Source organism: Anthonomus grandis, chromosome 2 (genome assembly GCF_022605725.1).
Source record: "Anthonomus grandis grandis chromosome 2, icAntGran1.3, whole genome shotgun sequence".
Lineage (NCBI taxonomy): Eukaryota > Metazoa > Arthropoda > Insecta > Coleoptera > Curculionidae > Anthonomus > Anthonomus grandis.
In genome coordinates, this window is record NC_065547.1 from 4520738 (window position 1) to 4541913 (window position 21176).

General features: G+C 34.1%; 1 protein-coding gene across 3 annotated transcripts in view; it reads right to left on the reverse strand.

Moving 5' to 3' along the window:
* The window catches only part of LOC126750068 (uncharacterized), a 133667-nt gene that overhangs the window by 7946 nt on the left and 104545 nt on the right, over window positions 1-21176 (reverse strand). The window contains exons 10-19 of one of the 3 annotated variants that reach the window (XM_050459565.1): window positions 15249-15382; window positions 15101-15195; window positions 14960-15031; window positions 14641-14803; window positions 8277-8405; window positions 8068-8215; window positions 7818-8016; window positions 7652-7764; window positions 7423-7602; window positions 7060-7222 (exon numbers count right to left, since the gene is read on the reverse strand). In XM_050459565.1, the coding sequence (XP_050315522.1) occupies window positions 7060-7222; window positions 7423-7602; window positions 7652-7764; window positions 7818-8016; window positions 8068-8215; window positions 8277-8405; window positions 14641-14803; window positions 14960-15031; window positions 15101-15195; window positions 15249-15382 (1396 nt within the window). The remainder of the gene's footprint in view (window positions 1-7059; window positions 7223-7422; window positions 7603-7651; window positions 7765-7817; window positions 8017-8067; window positions 8216-8276; window positions 8406-14640; window positions 14804-14959; window positions 15032-15100; window positions 15196-15248; window positions 15383-21176) is intronic. The other 2 variants (XM_050459566.1, XM_050459567.1) reach the window with 2 other exon arrangements.

The window sequence follows — 21176 nt, forward strand, 5'->3', positions numbered from 1 at the left end:
AAGTAAAAACGTAAAATGGAGAAAAAGTGTAAAGCCCCCGTCTGACTACCGGTCTATTTAAACTTTCCAAAACTTCATACTTATACACCACTGATTTGTCTTCTACGTCTGGGAAAATAAAAGTATTTTTGGGATATTTTTGCCCTACAGCAGCTTTCATAAATAACCAGTCATACATTTTAAATGGCTCAATTATTTCGGTCACTAAGCCAACGTATATTTTCTCACAACTTCGAGATTTTAATGCCACCTTTATGTATGTGCCAACAGCTAGATCTTTAGGCTGATCCTTATCTGATAGGTTTTTTAATTCGCTCAAAGGTATGTTTTCTGAGCCATCAGATTCTTCAGTAATTTTCTGTACATAACAAAATCTTGAGAGGCTTTCTCTGGAACTATTTGAATCCAAATATATGTCATCCTCGGTGTCAATATATGTTAGCTCTTCGTAATCTGAAGATTCAGAACTTGAACTTATCTTCCTGTTTTTTTAGGTTTCCATTTGTTCATTCCACTAGTGCTTGGAACATCGTTTTGCTCGTTAACGACTTTCGTAGTTTTGCTTTCAAGAATTGTGTGTGTGCCACTGTAGCAGTTAAAACTTCAGCACCTGCTGAAATTTTTATTCGCGGTCTAATCGCTTGAGGATTTTCCGAGTTATTCAATCGTATTGTATCCAATATAATATTTTTAAAACATGGGTCACTTTGCTCCGGTGTCTTTTCGGTTATAATGTTTGTAGGTTTATGTGATACTGATGGCTTATTATTGTTTCGATGCTGAAATTGTTGGTATTTTAACCATATATCACGATCATACGTGTCAGGGGTTATAACATTCCTATTAAATGGTAAAATTCCTCCTTTTCGAAATCCGCTTTTAATAATGTTTGTTTCCAAATTGGCCCAAATCTTTCCAAAGAGAAGTGCAAACTCCCGTTTTGAAACACGCCTTCCTGGATTCTTTCGTTGCCAAACACACAAACTTTCATCCCAAGATACTTTAACTGATTTAAAAACAGAAAGGTCTAGAAGTGTCTGGGTTGCAACAAATGACTTGTATGGGCTGGTAATTTTAAAATTTCAATATTTTGAGGTTTTGCAAACTGTACAACTTCTTCGGTAATATGAGTGGCATGTCCGTCGTATATCAGCAGTACAGCTCTCTCTTCAGTGAATGTGGCAACCAAATTATTCTTTAAAAAGTTAATAAAGATTTCGCAGTTTATCCAGCCATTTTTACTAGCAGCAAAAGTCATGTTGGGGCATTTATTATCCGTACTTTCAGTAATCCAATTGGACCATAAGTCTACGCCCTTAAAAATTACTAAAGGTGGTGCCTTTTCACCACTAGCATTAGCAGCTACCAAACATGTGAAGTTTTCTTTTCCTGTACCTCCAGTAATTCTAGACGACGGTTTTCCCTTTTCTCCTACAACTTTCGTTTTACTAGGATCTGTACATAATATACTCGTGTCATCCAAATTCCATATGAGATGTGGTTTGTCAGCCAAATTTAACCGTTGAAGGGTTCCCTCGAATAAATTGAAATATTCATTTATAATAAACGGATCGGTTTGCTTTTTTCGAACGTATTCAACCGACTGCGGTTTTTTTAATGCTAGATGATGACGCCGTCTAAAAAGAATAAACCAGTCTTTGCCAGGACGTCCGTTTTTAAAGGGTATTAGAATTTGACTCAGGGTTCACATACTGTTGAATGACATCCAAAAGCTCCTTTCGTGAAAGACCAAAACCACTTTTTTCTAAAGTTTTTAGATACTCGACTAGCAATTCCTCATCCTCTTTTTTTAACGCTGTACAACACCCTCCAGTTTGGCTTTTTTTGCCACGACGACCAGACAGATAGCACTGTAAAGTACTGTATAGAATAGAGTATCTTTTTGAGACAGCTCTTAAACTTATAGGTTGGAGTTTATGCTCTGAATCGCAGCCGCAAGCTTCTTTTGTATAACCTGTTCCTCGTTGTGTCTTTCTTTTAGAGCTTCTAACCATCTAAAACCAAAAACACCCATCGAGAAAGTGCAATCAAATGATATTTGTATATCGGGAAAGTGCAACCTAATCATTGCACTTTCCCTACAATATGTGGTTGCACTTGCTCCACAGTCGATTTTCGACGAGGCAAGTGCAATCATGTAAACAAACAAAAAATAATTGGCGATACTTATTTAAAACAATACAATTCATAAATAATACCCTTATACCCTAATATTTCACCTAAAATAAAATACTTACCTCCAGTTTTTCGGCAAAAGCCAGCAAATTAAAAGTACACGTGTTTCGCGTTAATGCAGTGTCTCGCGCTTAGCTTGAAACTAAAACGTATAAACAATAGATGCATTACTGTAAGGATTCGGTCTTTATGATGAACTTTTAGGTTCACGTTAGGAACCAGATGGCGCTGGTTTTACTGGTTGAAATATACTAGCTTTGTGTGTGGCTTGCATGGTTGCATTTTCCCGCTTTTTGCACTTACCCCACCTTACCTTATGTAACAAATTTGCTAAATAAACAAAATATTATTGCAGGGTGATAGAGTATAGTGTCCTTCAATTAAATGGTTAAAATATTAATAACGGGATTAAGAATAACAAATCAAACCTCCAGTTTTCAATTGGCCCACATTTTAAAATTGTATGTAGATGATACTTTTCTAGCATGCTCTTCCAATAAAACACATATTTTGTTAACCCACTTTAATAATTGTCATAATAAACTGAAATTTACCATGGAAATGGAATCCAATCAACGTTTACCATTTCTTGTGCTAGTTAAACGTAATTCGGACATGTAAAGCCAACTTCTTTGGGTAGAGTGATTAACTAACTATTTATCATCGCATGCTATGACCCACAAAAAAACAATCATTAAAAACTTATTATATAGGTGCTACAATTTAGTTTATACAATTTAGTTTATATCAGTTTTACAATTTAAAAACTTTCAATTGTTTCTTTTCCCGGCTTAAGGATCTAATTCCATTGGAATTAAGGTCAAATTTGGTTTTACAAAGATTCCATATTGTAATTGCCCAAAATGTTATGTGGGAATTACCAAGCAGACTTTATAAACATGAATATGATGCAAGGGTAATCGAAATTAATACAGAACACCATTTTTCCACCGGCCACAGTTTTCATTTTCAAGCTGCTAGCATTTTGGACAAGGACAACATTTTTTAAAACGTAATATCAGTGAGATGACTCACATTTATTTAAATGACCCAATTAATCATAGACAGGATACACAAGGACTGAGTGCACAATATAACTATTTTTTAAATATACACTAGCGCTCAAAAGTATTTGCCCACCATGTATTCTTTTTAATATTTTAAATTAGATACAAAAATCTTATCTTTATACCTATATTTATATTGTATCTCTTTTGTAAATTGCATATATGCTTAAACAGCATACCTATCTACTATGGTTCGTTGAAAAACATTGAGTATTTAAAAATAGTCTTGCAAATAACAAACAATGTAGTGAAAATATTCACTTCTTCTAAAAAACCAGTCTGTTTACAGCACGTTTCCAATGAAATTTGAAACATTTAAAGGTGTTTAGTCTTCAGGAATTGATTTTGTGTAACATTGGTAAATAATTTCCCTTGCTTATTGACGATTGTCACCGTTTCTTTGCTGGTTTTTCAACATTCTTTAAAATGGCTAAAACAAAAGAGTTATCGGTAGAAACAAAAGGTATTATCATTGGACTTCATAAGGCTGGAAAGATTAACCGTCAAATTTCGACGGATTTGGGAATTCCAATGCGAATTTCCAAGACTGTCGATTATAATGTTAGGAAATCCATCAGAGAAGGGACTATAGCAACAAACCTCGATCGGGAAGGCCAAAGGCAACAAGTTCAAAGGAGGATTTAAATATTAGACTTACAAGCAAACGCAATTGACGCCTTACCGCCCCTGAAATCACAGCAAAAATCAACAAGGAGAGTTTCGTTAATAAAACGGCGACTTTATAATGCTGGTCTTAAAAGACGTTTAGCTGTATCAAAACCGGTACTGAAGGATGTTAATAAGAAAAAAAGACTTGAGCGGGCCCAATCACACAAAGAATGGACCATTGATGACTGGAAGAAAGTTCTCTGGAGTGACGAGTCGAAATTCGAGGTTTTTGAAACGAAGAGGCGAGTTTTTGTTCGCCGTTATGCCAATGAAAGGGTCGCTGAGAACTGTACGGTGGCCTCAGTTAAACACGGTGGTGGTTCGGTAATGGTGTGGGATTGCTTCGGAGGATCTGCAGTGGGCGATCTAATTAGAATAGAGGAAATTCTTCGAAAAGAGGGTTAAGAAACAATTTTAAGTGACAATGTACTTCCTTCTGGTACTCGAATAATTGGGGAAAACTTAATCTTTCAACATGACAATGACCCCAAGCACACGTCGAAATTGTGCAAGCAATATTTAGGTTAATTACAAAGGCAACATCTTCTGAAAGTTATGGTATGGCCCCCACAATCACAGAACCTCAATCCTATCGAATTACTGTGGGATGAACTTGATAGACAAGTGCAAAAGTCATGACATCAAAAGAAGACTTGTGGAGGATCATCCAAGAAGAGTGGCACAAGATACCTCAAGAAACTTTGGACAAATTAATTAGAAGACTACCGAAACTCTGTGAATCTGTTATTAAAAATCGAGGCGGACATGTAGATGAATCAAAAATTTGATTTTCTTAAATTTAATTAATTGAAAAATGTATTGTTTATAATTATTTTGTTATAAATAAACCGTTTCATAAGAATAACTGATGGGTTTATTATTTTTATTTATAAGACAAAGTACTCAACGATACCAGGTAATTTGGAACTTTAAGTAGTTTTTTTTATTGATAAGACCCAAATTGTTTAATATCAAGGTACCTTGTTCGTCACCGTGTGTTCCTGTCTGCGTGTAATATTTTATAATTGTATTTAAAAAAAATGCATATTGCCCTATATATACAGTTTTATTGATGCATTTTTACTTGTGTTAATAATGTTCCTGCTCTATATCAGTATATGTGTAATAGAGGCTGGTATTGATAAGTTTTATGAAAACCTCTAATTGTTTTTTCATTAAGTGAGTTAATTATTAAAATTCTAAATGTTAATAATGGTGGTCAGGTGAGGCTATTTATGCTGATTTTATTATAATTTATTTTTTGTAAGTATTTTTTTTTGTATGCGCATAGGTTCTTGAGTGTTAAACATTGTATTGTTTTGCATCTGTTTTTTTATATAGGGATCTTCTTTATTTATTTTAATTAAATTAAACTAAATATGATTGAAAATTACCCTAAACCTCTCATCTATTTAGTTATTTTGTTCAAAATGTTGTGTTTGGAAAAAAATCAAAAATAGCTTCTATTATGGACATTCCAAGTGTGAAAATAGGCTACGATAAAAATATTAGGTATTTGGGTATAATATTGGACTGTAACTTAACTTTCAAATCTCAGGTAGACCATATTATGAGAAAATTTACAAAGAAAAGGGGATTTATACCAATAATCGACCAAGATCTGTCGATGTCTACCAACATTTCTTTGTATAATGCCATAGCACTTCCCCATTTGCAGTTTTGTTTCAACGCTGTTATAATTTGCCACAACATAAAATTTACTATATGGAAAAACCCAAAAATAGGGCCGTGAGAACAATTTTAAAATGTAACCGTTATGCACCAATTAAATTAATATTAAATAATTTAAATATTATGTTGTCCGTCCATCAGTGGGTAGTGTTAAACATTAATTTGATGGCGCTAACTAGAGCGCCAATAAAATATATCTGTTATTTGTTTAATACTTATTGTACACAATTGTACCGTTATTTTTTTTGTTATATTTTTTCTGTAATTGGGTGACCTACCTGTAGAAAATATATGACTATTTATTTATGGGTTTATATTTAAGTTAAAAAAGGGCGTCTTACCAAGATATATCTGTGATAAATTAGTCATATTTCGTGATGTCCATAACTATAATACAAGAAATTGTACAGTTTTAATACTATCTTATAATCTATAATATATAATCTATAATATCTATAATACTATCTTACTATCTTATAATCTTATAAACAGTAACACTGTATGTTTTTTAGTATGCTCTATTGTTTTGTATCTTTTTTTATATGGGAATATATATGTATTTTCTTTATATATTTTATAATTTAATTAAACTAAAATATGATTGAAAATTAGCCTGAGCGTCGCATCTATTTAGTTCTTATGTATTTGTTCTCTTTTTTTTATAAATAATTTACATAAATGTTTTAATGGTTATATTTTTTTGTCTTTACTAACTCCATATTTGTAAAATAATTTATTGTTAATGAAACTAACAAAGTAAAAAAAAATATATTTTAGCCTCGTTAAAGACGATAAATAAACAACGTCGAAACTAGCAGGATTAATAATTTTATTAATAAAAAGATTAATAACTAGCAGGATTAATAATAAATAAAATATTTAATTTTTTAACGAAATTATTATTATAGAGAATGCAATGAAAAAATTGAATTTTTGATAGCACTGTTTTTCCAAAATCATACAATTTATTACAAAAGAGAATAACCTGGTCGAGACGGTTCTCATTTTGAGCTACTTTTGTCTTAAGAATTAGGTCTAGTATTTCTTTAAATTAGGAATTTTTTGGGAAAAACACATACATTAATCAATTCGTTTTTTACATCTACGATCGCATTGTTGGTACCACCAACAGTTTTTTTTTAGTCAATAAACTTAAAAAAAATATATTCTGGTTGGTGAGTTATTCGCTTTCAACTAATTTTATCCCAAAAATTCCATGGAAAAATTGAATTTTTAGTATCACTAATTGTTTTCTAAAAATTAAAAAAACTTGGTCGGATTTGAAGTCGTTTTCAGCTAATTTCGTACCAGGAATTCAGTAAATAAAACGAATTTTTGTACTATCAACGGTTTTACCCCAAACAACAAGAACATTTCCATAGCTTTTCCCTACTTTAGGTATAAAATACATAAGGAAATACAGGGAGTTCCATACCTTGAATTTCTGGCTCCCTGGTACCGTTTTCCTCCATTTGCCTAAACTTATTCAGCATTTTCGATGCCGTATGGGTCTCCTTGGCGATTTTCGAATCGTCCACGTACTCCTCGGACCTAATCACGTCTGGATCACGGTAAATTTCACGTTCGGGAGTTTCAGTCTAAAAAAGAACAAAATCCATATAAAAATGCCATTAAAAATGACGCATGATAAAAGTTAAACGAGAAAAATGAAACAAAGCGTTATCCATCAGCTCCACAGGCGGACACTTAAGTTGGGTTATTATTGAAAGTACAATGGGGGGCTAAATGGTGTGGGTATTAGACAAGAGAATCACTCAAAACACATCTCAGTATTAACCTTAACTTGAGAAGGATCCCTGGGCGGGGTTATTCTGAATTGTTTCTTTTGCTTCTCCGGCTCCTTATAGGTTTCGAAGAATTTAAATCGCTCCTGAATATCGGCGGTTTTAACCTCCACTTCTTCGATCAACTGCGTGGATTTCACCGTATCTTCTTTCGAGGTTTTTTCTATGTAGGCCTAAATTATTTCGATTAAGGAGACTGATTGGGAGTGAATTAGGACTCACCTCTCTGGCTTTTTTCACTTCCAGCTTTGGGGGAGTCACCGGGGAGAGTTGGGGAGGCTTGGAGGCGCTCGCGTCCAGTTCCAGGAACAACGATCTCGATTTCTTGCTGATCTCTGAAATTTAACGATTTAATGGATTTGGTTTGTAATTAAAATCTACTGCTTACCGCTCTCGAAGACTTCTTCCTCCTCGTTTCTTTCTTTTCCGGTTTTTTCGTTGACAACTTCACCCTTCTCGAAACGTTCTTTAAGGGATTTGGTATCACAGGCCTCAATTTTGTCGGTTATATTCTTCCTCACGTTGGTGCTGGATTCGCTCTCCATCACTGCTTGCTGGTAAGCTTCCTTCATCTTTTCTTGCTTACCCTAAATCAATCATTCAGAAAATATTGTTCGAAAGTAAGTTACGAGACTTACCATAAATAATTTGGTCCTAATATTCTGAATTTCTTGTTTAGTCTCTTCTCTCCTTTCTTCCCTGGCGTGGTCTCCTTGCTCCCATCGCTTTTTCACGTCGGACATGCCGGTGAAATGGAAGGGTTTCTCTTTTTGAACCCTTTTGGCTCTAAACGAATTTTTTTTTACAAATCCCTTTTTATTACAGGGAAATTCAAAGTCATGCTAACCTTACTAAATCAGGATCCTCGCCCTCGGGAATCTCTTCCTCTTCCTCCTCGTCTGATTCGGACTCTTCGATGGGGATGCCGTCCAGAGCTTCGTTGGATACGCCGATGTCCATGCCGTGTTTTTGGAACCTTTGAAGGAATAAAAAGTGGCTTTTAGGAAAGAATAAAAAATGTATTATATCCTTTTCTTATCCTGTATGTTTGTTCAGAAGCTTATTTTGTAAACGCCTATAAATAGTATACCATATACCAATATACTTAAATTTAACTTTTAAGAAATAATAATTCGATATTATTAATATGTGATAAATCTTTTTGTTAAACCTGAATAACAAACATAATATTACATTTTTCAATGGAATATCACGAGGACATTTTGTCTGATATCTATCGTTGAAGTTAAACCAAAAATACACACCTGGTGTAAACCGAAAAAAAAGAACAGAAAAAATTAAAATAAAATAAACGTTTATTTCGTGCTGTTTGGGTGACGTATTTCGATAGAAAATAATATTCTGAGAACAATGATAATGCATTTGTTACTTTTTGTTTTATACTTATATAATTTTTTTTCAATTTAATTTTTAAATTAGGGTGTACATTTAATGAAAAAAACTCTTTGATTTATTGAATAGGAGGCTGCGTTTTGAGGCGTTCTTCAATTATTTTTCTAGTGACATAATACATGACATCTTGTCAAGTGCAATTAGTATTTGCCATTTAAATAAAGTTGCCGCAGTTTTTTGAAAGAATTTTAGTCGTTACTAATATTTTAAATGGTTACTGACTGTATTTCTGAAAAACTGCATTTCAAAAGGGGTTGTTCATAATACCGTGCTATTTAAAGTAATATGTCAAAGATACTGGTTTGGACATTTTAAATAAGCGTGTAAAAAAATCAAGTAGTAAAATAAAATGAATATTAATCTTCCGTGATTACTTGATTAACAATTAAAACTCACAATACATACACTACCGGACAAAAGTGAAAAAACAAAGTGTCTTTTGAATTTATTTTTATATTAGTGTATTTGATCATTATTTTTTTATTTTTTTTTTTATTTAATTTTGTTTCTAGTCTTTTTCAGTACCTCAATAAAAAATTAAAAAAAAAAGTGACAACTAATATATTTTATTCTTGTTTTTACATGGGACAAAAGTGGAGAAACACTATTGTTATTTATTTTTTATACACAATGTATTAGTTAGTTCTACATACAAAGATGTGTCGCAAAACCCTTATTTTTTATAACTTCAGCACACCGACTTCGCATAGAGTTTATTAGGCTCTCAATATAATCTGCTGAAATGGAATTCCACTCCTCTTGAAGAGCTGTGAACAAATCATCCTGGTCTCTAAATTTATCTTAATTTATTTCTCTGATTTTCCTATCTAAATGGTCCCATAGGTTTTCTATCGGGTTTAAATCCGGACTTTGTGCGGGCCATTTCATAAGGGGCACATTGTTGTCTTCAAACCATTTCTTTACTACTTTTGCGGTATGCTTCGGATCGTTATTCTGCTGAAACGATCATCGAAGCGGCATATTTTTTTGCGTATGGAAGCATATGATCCTGAAGAATTCTTAAAAATTGAAATCTGTCCATTTTTCCTTCAACTTTTCTTAATGGTCCTACTCCTGATCCGGAAAAGCAACCCCAAACCATGATATTGCCTCCTCCATGTTTCATAGTTGCCCTGGTGTACTTTGGATTAAGTCTAGTATTGGCAGGACGACGAACCCATTTCATTCCATTAGATCCGAATAGACAGAACTTACTTTCATCAGAAAATAGAACCGTTTTCCACTTTTGGGTTGTCCAATCAAGATGTTCCTGTGCAAATTGGAGTCTAGCCAATCTATTCTTTTTAGAAATGAATGGTTTTTCGGCTGGACGACGGCTTTAAAGTCCAAATTCAGTCAAACGACGACGAATAGTACGCACAGATACCGAAACCCCAGGTATTTCATTATAAATTTCTGTGGCAGGCATAAAGGGATGTTCTGTTGCCAACATTTTTATTTTTTTCTCAATAAATTTATTCGTTTTCCTTGGCCGTCCATACCTTGGACGGGTAGTCACACTATTATATTATTTAAAAGCAGCAATAGTTTTTGAAACTACGGATCTATTACGATTAATTTGCCTAGCAATTTCACTTTGTTTTACACCAGCTTGAAATTTTGAAACAATTAATTTTCGGAGATTAATACTCAGATCTAATCCCCGAGGCATTTTACACAAATCGTATATAACAGTTTAACACTCAACTGTTTGGAATGTTTATTCACTTTTGTCCGCATAAAATAGCAGAAATAATTTTTTGATCAACTGATAAGGTAAATACAAACAAGAAGGATGTGTTTTTTATGCTGCAATAATAGAGCTAAATATTTTCTACTAAAAATGCAAAATAATATCTTGTATGTTAAGATGTTATTGTTAAATTTGTAAATGTTTCTTCACTTTTGGCCGGTAGTGTACATGCCATCATATTTTAGAATTTAAAAAAAAAAATGATTTTTTCTATAAGTAAAAAACAAAAAGTGGCAACTTCGGTATTATTATTCTCAGAATATTATTTTCTATCAAAATAGGTAATGATATACCAATTATCCCATTTTAAAATAAAAAAGTTAGTGATACTTCTTTCTATCGATATACCAAATTTCATTTATTTATCTTGAAAAGTAAAAAAAAATTAAATGTTCCCTTTTTATTGCCATCGAAATGGTGCGTGTTTAATAGCTGGATACTTATGGCAAGTAAAACAAAGAACATTCCCCATCTGAAACTGTTTATTGCATGAATTGAAAAATATTTCCATACAAAAAGCAATTGAACAGCGTTACAGTTACTTAATTAGAAACGAGCCGCGATGTAGCTTTTTGCAAATAGCTGCTATAAATTAGGTCCACTAAATATTGCAACCAGCTATTAATGTTTATAATAAATAAAATGTAACCTACTTTGATTTTAAAGAATTTGCCCAATATTATTAATAATTCCTTTACACGTGTTTTTAGTTCTTTTTATCTGGAGAATCTAATGATGGAATCAGATTTTTGCTACTATTTAAGGTTTTCCAAAAATCAACCATTTTCAATTAACATGGTATTCGTTTTTAGCTGCTTTTTTCTAGAGAATTCAATAGTGACATCACATTTTTGGTACCAGTAACTTTCTCAAAAATGAACATGGTACTCATTTTCAACTGTTTCATCTAATAAATAATTCAACGGTAAAATCAGATTTTCTGGTACCAGAAACGGTTATCCCAAAAATCACAAAACTTTTACAAAAACTAAAAAACTGTAATGGTGAAATCAGATTTTTTTTTAGTAGAGTGAAGTGGGGTAAATGTAATCATGGAGCAAATGTAATCAAGCCCTATGATTTTTTTTAATAACGTTTTGGAACATATTTTCTTCGAAATTCGAAAATATGACCCTTTTTATACCCATATTACTTTTTATTAACCTCTTAGTTCCAGTTTCAAAGATTTCCCTTTTTCTTTTTTGTACTTTGACATTTATAATAATTTTGTGAGTGTCTTTTAGGAATTTTAATTCCCTATTACTACTGCTAATATTAGTATTTAGTAGTAATATTTTGCTCCCTTAGGTAATTTTCGACAAGGACGTTGATTCTGCTATCAGATTTGATTTTCGATACTTAACAAAAAATGTATGCCAGCGATTACATTTACCCCAGCCTCCTCCTTCTTGACTTTTTAGGCTATAACCTATCATTTTCTCTATTGTTACAGGCTAAGACTAATATCGAAGAAATAATGTAAATACTTACCAAAGACTTTAATTAATTGTAAAGACAGTGTGGAAATCTTTAAAATAGGACCGATCTAAGACTAGTTTATACAGTTCCTAGTGAGTTCCTTCAAAATGGTGAGAGTGTATAAAAAAAAGAAACAAGACCCTTCTTACAGTGCTGAACTTTTAAAAGATGCGATCAGAAACATCCAAGAAAATCGTATCAGTATTCGTGGTGCTGCCCAGAGGTATCAAGTCCCATTTTCCACTCTTCAAAAACACCTACGAGGAACCCGAGGATCAAAAAGCACGTCCAAAGGAAGACCCATCGCAATACCTGCAGCTGATGAAGAAAAATTAGTGAATGCCATAAAAATCATGGAGAAGTGGGGTTGGGGGCTCAGCAGAAAGGAAATCTTAGAATTGGTGGGAAAGTATGTCACGAAAAATAATATAAAAACGCCATTTAAAGATGGAATACCTGGCGAGGATTAGTTCTTATCCTTTAAAAAAAGGCACATGTTATCTTTAAAAAAACCACATAGACTGGAGTATGCCCGAAAAAAAGCCAATGATCCATTTGTGATTGAACAATATTTTGACATGTTAAAAGCAACCTTAGAAAATAACGACCTGCAAAATAAGCCTTCTCAGATTTATAACATCGACGAAACTAGTTTTACGCTCGATCCAAGTAAAACTAAAATTGTGGGTCAGAAAAATGCCCCTGCTTCAAGAATAACCACCGGGCCTGGAAGAGAGAGTACGACAGTTCTCATGGGTGGCAGTGCCAATGGGGATAAATTGCCTCCATTAATTGTTTTTAAGGGAAAAAAATCTATGGAGTACCTGGCTGGCTCCCAAGGAATCTACCTTTTCAGGTACCACTTATGGTGCGTCACCAAATGGTTGGATGGAAACCAAAATCTTTGTAAACTATTTTACAAAAACTTTTATTCGCAACGTTGTACCTGAAAGACCAATCCTGCTTTTGTATGATGGACATTCAACGCACTTAGACCCAAAACTTATCGAGGCGGCTGTCGAAAATGATATAATTGTACTTAAATTACCCCCACACTCCAGCCACCTATTGCAACCCATGGACCTAGCGGTCTTTAAGAGCCTTAAGTCACAGTGGGATTCCAAATTAGCGGAGTACCAAAGAAAACATGTGGGTGTTAAAATACTAAAGAAAGATTTTTCGGTACTCGTGAGCACAATTTGGAAAGAGACAGATCCAGCTTTACTGACATTCGTAGAGGAGGAATAATGCCCATTTAATAGATCTGTCATCGACCGCTCTAAATATAATCCAGAAGCTCTACGAAGATATGAAAAACGTTTGAGAGATCCCCAACCTGCCACAGAACAACCTCTTAATGAACCCAGTACAAGCAGCTATGAAGAGCCATCGAGAGAGAAACCAACCACGCAGCAGCTAGCATCAGAACCGCGAAGGCTGAGCAAGAAAAAGAAGATGAAAGAATAGCGAAAGATAAAGCAAAGAAAGCGAAAGAATTAGCAAAGAAAACAAAGAAGAAATCAAAAAAAAATAACAGCAAAACATATTAATGAGAGCTCTTCAGATGAAGACGAACCGCAAATTTTAAGTGACAGTGAATCCGACGACGTCACCTTTGAGACTTATGCAAAAAGGTTAGAGGAAGATGAAGAAGCATTGAAATAAGACGAATTGTTTCTCAAAGGGGTAGAAAACCTTAACATTGGAAACTGGGTTTTGGTCTCATGTAAAGGAAAGAAAAGTATATTTTTCCATGCTGGTCAATGAAGAATCGCAACCTACCATTAAGTTTTAAAAAAAATCAAACCGAAACGCGTATAGTTCAGTGTTTCACTGGTCTGAACAAGAGGACCATCACTTAGTAGCTGCATCAGATATAGAGCGAGTTTTACCAGAACCCAGTTTAGGGCGAAGAGGAGAACTAACTTTTCCAGTATGCTTTACCTCATATAACGTTAAATAAATAAAAAAAAAACATGTCACAGCCTGTTTTGCTCAACTTACCTACGTAATATACTTGTCAGAAAATCTTTGGAGTTTTATTCCCTATCATTGCTCCACGAAAAAAAAGTTCATAACTTCCTTATAAATTATAGATAGGTATCAAGCTATTGTTTTTTAACCCAGAATTTTTCATACTATAGTACACATGCCCCAGATCCATCGGCAGAGTAAGCATATGACAGTTAGGAGCCGTGAGTATACTTGCCCCATTCTCTGGGGCAAGTGTAATCAGCCGACATGTTTTTTTTATTTTGGTTTATAAAAAAAAACAAAAGCAGACAAAAAATAAATAAAATGACATTGATTTAACAAAGAAATAAGCTCTGTGCCTACTAAAAATGAACCCGATTTCTCTTTTGGTTTTTTTGTTATGAAATTTTAAATTGCCACTATTTTTTGATTACCCCACTTCACCCTACCAGCAAAACTTGTTCAAAAATCAAAATAAACCCATCAACATGATATTCATTTTCAGCTATAACTTTTCCTCACGGATCTAACGGTAAACACGGATTTTCAATCCCATTAATCAACAACGTTTAATAGGACATTTTTAACTTACTTGGCCAACTTGGACAAAATACTGGGAGACCTCTTGACATTCTGAGCCCTCTCCAGCTCGCTAGTTTCACTGTGATGGCTCTGAAACTGTTCGAAAACTTGGAATCGCTCCTTGACGTTCAGGCTTTGCAACTCTTCCAGACCCAGGTCAGGCTTATCACTTGCTAAAAATCAAAAATTTGAACGTTATTTTAATATTAAATTATAAATAGTCAAACAGCCATAGGGGGTTAAACTAGTGAGTTACACACACATTAAAAAAAAAAACATATTAATTAATAGTTTTAGTGGGCCACGACACACAGAAACCCATTTTCTACCTCTAACTACGTCAGGAGGTAATTCTACCGGTTGACTTTCACGTATTATTAGTTCGGGTCTTCGAGGTTTTTCTGGAATATTTCAGGCATTTTGTTACTAAACCAGTTTCCCAGAATAAAACGATTCAGAGTAATACTTACGAGAAGGTTCTTCTTCCACTACCTTGGGAGCAAACAGAGCCTTAAAGTGGGGTTTGCAGTACAAGGAGCCATCGTTGCTTTCATAGGTGTCCACCCTGTAAGTATTCAATTCAAAGAAATGTTCAAATATACAGGGTGTGCAACTTACGTCAGCTGTTTGCTGCACTCGGAGCATCTGAAGCAGTTTTTATGGTAGACCGATCTTTCCGCTTTGATTTGTTCCATTTGGAAGACTTGCTTGCCGCAGACTTTACAGTTGGTAGACATTTCGATTTGGGAGCCCTGTAAGGTCAATTTTCGTATTTATATAATAATATAAATAAATTTATTAGCAATAAATAACATTATAATCTATATTAGAGTGTATTTAAATAATACCAATTTTAATAAATTTCTAATTGTATCATTATGAACTACACTAAATCTACACCTTCTATAAGTATACATCAAATTTCTCATTTTTTTTCTTCAAAACAGATTTTCAAAAATTGTATGGTTGGTCACTATAAAGATTTACATTTTATTCAGAAAATTTTAATTTTTTTATTTTTCTAATATCTACTGGTAACAAGTTATATATTTTAAGCCGCATTTACACGGGCAATTTTTTGTACAATTATTGCTCGGCCACTCAATTGATCAATCTGGAGCAATTAATGGAGCAACATCTAGAAAGTTTATTAAAATACGGCAATTATTTCGGCAATATTGCTCCATATATTCTGTATTGCTTAATGTCGCCGAGACGAATTGCCGAATATCCGCTGGACATGGAAATTTAAGTCAATTTTATTTTGTATCTCGCTTTCACATATTTATTTTTTGGCTTAACGTCTCGCTTTCACTGCGAGAGCGAGGTGCCAGGCGTGCATGCGGGTTTTTTTTTGGTACAATCTTCCCTCTTTCCTACATAAATATTCCTTCTCCTAGTCCTACATCGGCATCGGTTTTTTTTTATGATGATAAACACAAGCACAAGAGGAAAGTCCTATGTCACTCTTGGAGTGGTGCTTGTTGTATACAGTTTTTTCGTTTTGAAAAGCACTCCCGAGTTTTTTGGAAGCTGCCCTGGCGATCTCGGCAACGTGGTCATGCCTGGACACACTGTTGGTGACTTCGACTCCTAGAAGATGTAAAGATGATTTCATTGGCAATGTTTTCCCTGCCATAACCAGCTCCGGGCCACCAAGGTTAGTCTTCATCGTAAATACTGCAGCCTGCGTTTTTTTAGCGTTAAAATTGACCAGATTGTTACCGCCCCACTCCAAGATTGCTCTAATATCGTTGTTGCTGAAGCTACTTGTTGCTGCCTAAGATTCTGAGAACTTGCGGCTGTCGTTGGTTTGGCGGACTTACATGTGGAAATAAGTGTGCTATCGTCCGCAAAGCTGTAGATTGGATTGACCAGATATGGTTTACCAGAATAGTGACTCGAACCTTTCTTCTGGTCAAAAGTTTCACCAACCCAGAACTACTCCTTCAACAGGTGGAAATTTATTTGGGTCTCAGCAGCAAAATAATATCTTAATGGTTAGAACAATCACAAATATGGACGACAATAGTACTGCCATGGAGTACATAACCGTTTAAATTTAAAAAAAAAACAATTCTGGTCCAATTAATTCCCTCTCCCTTTATCCATTATTCAGACAGCAATATTATATTTATTTAAACAACAATACAATATGATATATCAGTTAACCTTTAAGTAGCATTAACATAATTATTGTATTTTCAAGTGTATTTTTTATTTAAATTTTTTATATCATATTGTTTTAATTATTTAGTAATTACTGGTAATATAGTAATATAAAAAATTAAAAAAAGCCTAAAAAAAGATTTTATATTGATTTTCGATTTTTTATCTAGTCGCATAATAGATTTGATTAGAGTAACTTCGCGCACGCGACTACTTAAAAGTTAACAACAATGAAAAGTATACCAACTTTTCTTTATATATCCACGAAGAACATCTGCAATAGCTCTGCATACCGTAGGTACAAATAGTGCAGTGCAAGAGTCAGAAATTCGAAACAGATACATTCAACTTTTGTAGGAATCTTCAGTAGCCAAAAATCGGAGGGTTAAGGCAAGTTTCGTCGATGCAGAAATTGGGTCTCTCATATTGGTCGTCTGCTTCGTAATAAGTGGGCTGACTTTATTTAAAAGAATTTCAAAATCACTTCGGGACATTCGAGTAAAGTTTTTAAATAAAAGATCGTCCAATTCATAACACAATGAAGAATGTTTTCGTCTTGCTAAAAAGGATCGCACCCAAATACGTCTGTTTCTTTTCTTTTGTTTTTGGCTTAAGATAACAAAACCGCTACAAGCCGCCGCTGCTAGAGAATCAACGTCCATTGCGAGCGATAGTTTTCAACTAAACTGGTCGTGTATGAATTTATTGCTAGTTTCTTGGAGTTGCGCCATATCGCTCAATATTGTTGCTGCAGAGCATTTTTAAAAATTGAAACTTGTTGCCATTGCCGAAATTGCTTTCTATTTCCGAAAGTAAAATTGACCAATATTGCCTAAAATTAAGCAATTTTAATTGCCCGTGTAAGGGCACCTTTAGGTCCAAGATTATGTTAAAAATCGTTTATTGACATTTTTGTGATTTTGTGGAACCTTCAGATTTTTATGAGATTTTGATCTGGTATTTTGCTGATGGTCAATATAGTTTTTATTACTTTGTTTATAAGTATAAATAAATGGGTTGAATAACGTTTGTTCTTTTTATAAATTATTTTTAAGATATATTTCTGTATGACGTTCAGTTGGTTTAAAATGGTGTTATAGAGACCTCCCCATACCAAAATGCCGTACCGTATAAGTGACTCAACTATTGCCTTATATATTACTATCAATAACTTTTTAGATAATATTTCTCTTAAAATGTAAAATTTAGATATTAATTTCCTGATGTTATTTTTTAGTTTGATTATATGACTTTCCCACTTCAAGCTTTTGTCAATTATTATACCCAAATATTTTGTATTATTTACTTCCTTAATATCAGTTTCAAAATTTGATACCGAGATACACGAATGTCTAGGGCGATTTGCTGCAGAGGCAGAGAAAGCTATGTAATTAGATTTGTTTAAATTAAGTGTTCATTTATGATGATCCAGCCAGTGTTTTATTTTTATTAATCCCCTCTGTGCCTTTGTTTTCACATTCTCCCGAGAAAATAGGATAGGGATAGAGCATAGGATATTGTAACAGCATCAACATCCAGATCTGTCAAAGAATTTAGATAGGAGATAAATAATATGGGACCAATGCCATAGTTAGTCTCGACAATAAAACATCAAACATTTTCAAAGTACATAGAGGCGTCCGTCAAGGATGTATCCTATCACCGAGACTCTTCAATGCCTACGGTGAATTCATAATGAGACGAGCCCTGGAAAATTTGGAAGGTATCAATCAATGGTAGAAAGATATGTAATCCCAGATACGCGGACGACACTACCCTAATAACAAGAGATGAAGATGAGATGGTTACACTTATTGATCAGGTCGCTAATGAAAGCCGAGCTCTAGGCCTCGAAATAAATCTAGACAAGACCAAGTTAATGGTCATTGACAGGAGTAACACCATACAGTTAAGAAATCTGCAAGATAGAATTGAAGTAGTAGATGAATTCATCTACGGGTGCCTAATAAATACCAAGGGAGGGTGTGAAACAGAAATAAGAAGGCAGATAGCATTATCGAGGACAGCAATGTCAAACTTATCCAAGATATGGAAAGACAGATCCATAACCAGAAACACGAAAAGAGCCCTGGTAAACATCCTAGTGTTTTCGATATTTTCGTATGGTTCCGAATCCTGGACAATAAAGTCGAGCGACAGGCACCGAATAGATGCTTTTGAAATGTGGTGCTGGTGGAGGATGCTTCGTATACCCTGGACTGCACACCGGACCAATGTGTCGATATTAAACGAATTAGGAATCACCGATCGATTGTCCTCCAGCTGCCGACGCCGCATTCTGGGTTACTTCGGACACATCACCAGGAGAGACCAAGACAATCTAAAATAACTTATCGTGCAGGGACTATAGAGAGAAAAGTAGAAGGTAAGAGATCAAGAGGAAGATCTCCATCACGGTGGATAGACCAAATTAAAGAAATTACAGGGCAAGCCTTTCAGACAAATATAAGAGTAGCAGAAGATCGACAACAGTGGAGACAATCGACCCATCAGTGTTCATAGACATGACGTCACAACTGTTTAGGAATGAAAATATGACTAAGAAGAAGAAGAGAAGCCGTAAACACATACCATATTGTGATATTCATTCTTTAAGAAAAAAGGCAGGTTTTCCTTCTTTTGTAAATGGCAATGAATCCGCAAAATAAGGAAATTCACAAACCACGTATTACTTGATTTTAAAACAAAAGCATAGATATTTACCATTTGACAAGAACTGTCATTAAGTTTTCACTTCGACTTAAACTAGTTAAATAAGTAATTTGATTTAAACGTGCTTAAAAAAATAATGCCTAGTTTCACAAATATTGAATATCGGGACATCTTATTTATTTACGGTGTCGCGAATGGAAACTCGTGGGAGGCAGCAAGGGAGTATGCCCTTCGTTTTCTTAATAGACAACAACCCTATAGAAGTACATTTGGAGAAGTGTTCAGATGCTGTGGGGAAACTGGAGACAAAAACCTGCGATCATGAGAGCTGTTACAGAAGATAGATCTAGAAGTACTCGCCGCATTGGTGCTGCATTAAGGATTCACCATTCTACTGTACATAGGGTTCTTAAAAAAAAATAATTTTCCCGTTCGTTTCATTTGAAAAAAGTCCAGGATTTATTGCCAGTGGATGGTGAGGTGAGGCTTCAATTCTGTAGGCGGTAATTGAATAAGTTGCAAGAGTGGGGAACAGATATTTTGGACAGATGAAGCAACATTTACAAGAGCCGGAATAATGAATTTAAGAAATAACCATATATGGCATACAGAAAACCCTTATGCGACTGTTGTTTCACATTTTCAGCATGAGATAAGGGTCAACGTATGGATATAATGAGAGGTTGCCTTTTCGGGCCTGTAATACTTCCTGATCAGCTCAATTCCAATGAGTTTTCAAATTTATTGTATATTGTTTTATTACAACAATGACCTTGTTGACTTTCTAGAAGAAATTCCCTTAGCCGCTAGACAGGAACTTTGGTTTCAAATGGACGGATGACCAGCCCATAATGGCAGAATTCAATGCTTTGGGAGAAATGGATCGGAAGATACGGTCTGGTAAGATGGCCGCCCAGAAGCCCTGACCTTACGCCCCTTGACTTTTATGTCTGAAGCACATTAAAATCTAATGTTTATAGTATTAACATTAATACTCGAGACGAACTAATTAATCGAATTAGTGTGTGTTGCAATGAAATGCGACAAAAACGCGTTGAACTTGAACGGGTTGTTAATAGTGTCAGAAAAAGATGCATCAAATGTATTGAACAAGAGGGAAGACATTTTAAACAATTGTTATAATTTTAGGTTTGTTTAGTGAAATTTTCATTTTTTTATTTTGGTCAATCAAGCGATATAAAATTTTCAATTTTTGTGGTTTTCTTTCTTTTGCCCATGATATTGCTGCGAAAACAAATAGCTGTCACAAAAGTAAGTGTATCATTGGAAAACATATTAAACGCAGTAGTTTTTGCTGAAAAAAAAACATGTCCCTATTTACCAAATTTTAGAAAAACGACAACGAAGAAGATACCACTAATATTGCACATTTCCCAAATGTTACCTACATTTAACTTCTGATAACACCCGGTATAAAAAATTACTCAAAAACTTAAATATACCCATCTTATAGCAAATTTAATTCTCTTTCAAATAGTATATCTAAATTTTATGTGGTGGTAAGAACAACGGAGATATTCTTGTTTATATGAGAAAAAAAAACAAAGAATTTTGATAAAATCAAAAAATGTTAAATACCAAAAGAACTAACAACTTTTTGAAAAAATGTTATATGACTTTTTTGTTGCAAATTACTTGTTTAATCACCTGTTAAAGTTTGGCGGTTTTTTATAGTAGACGCAC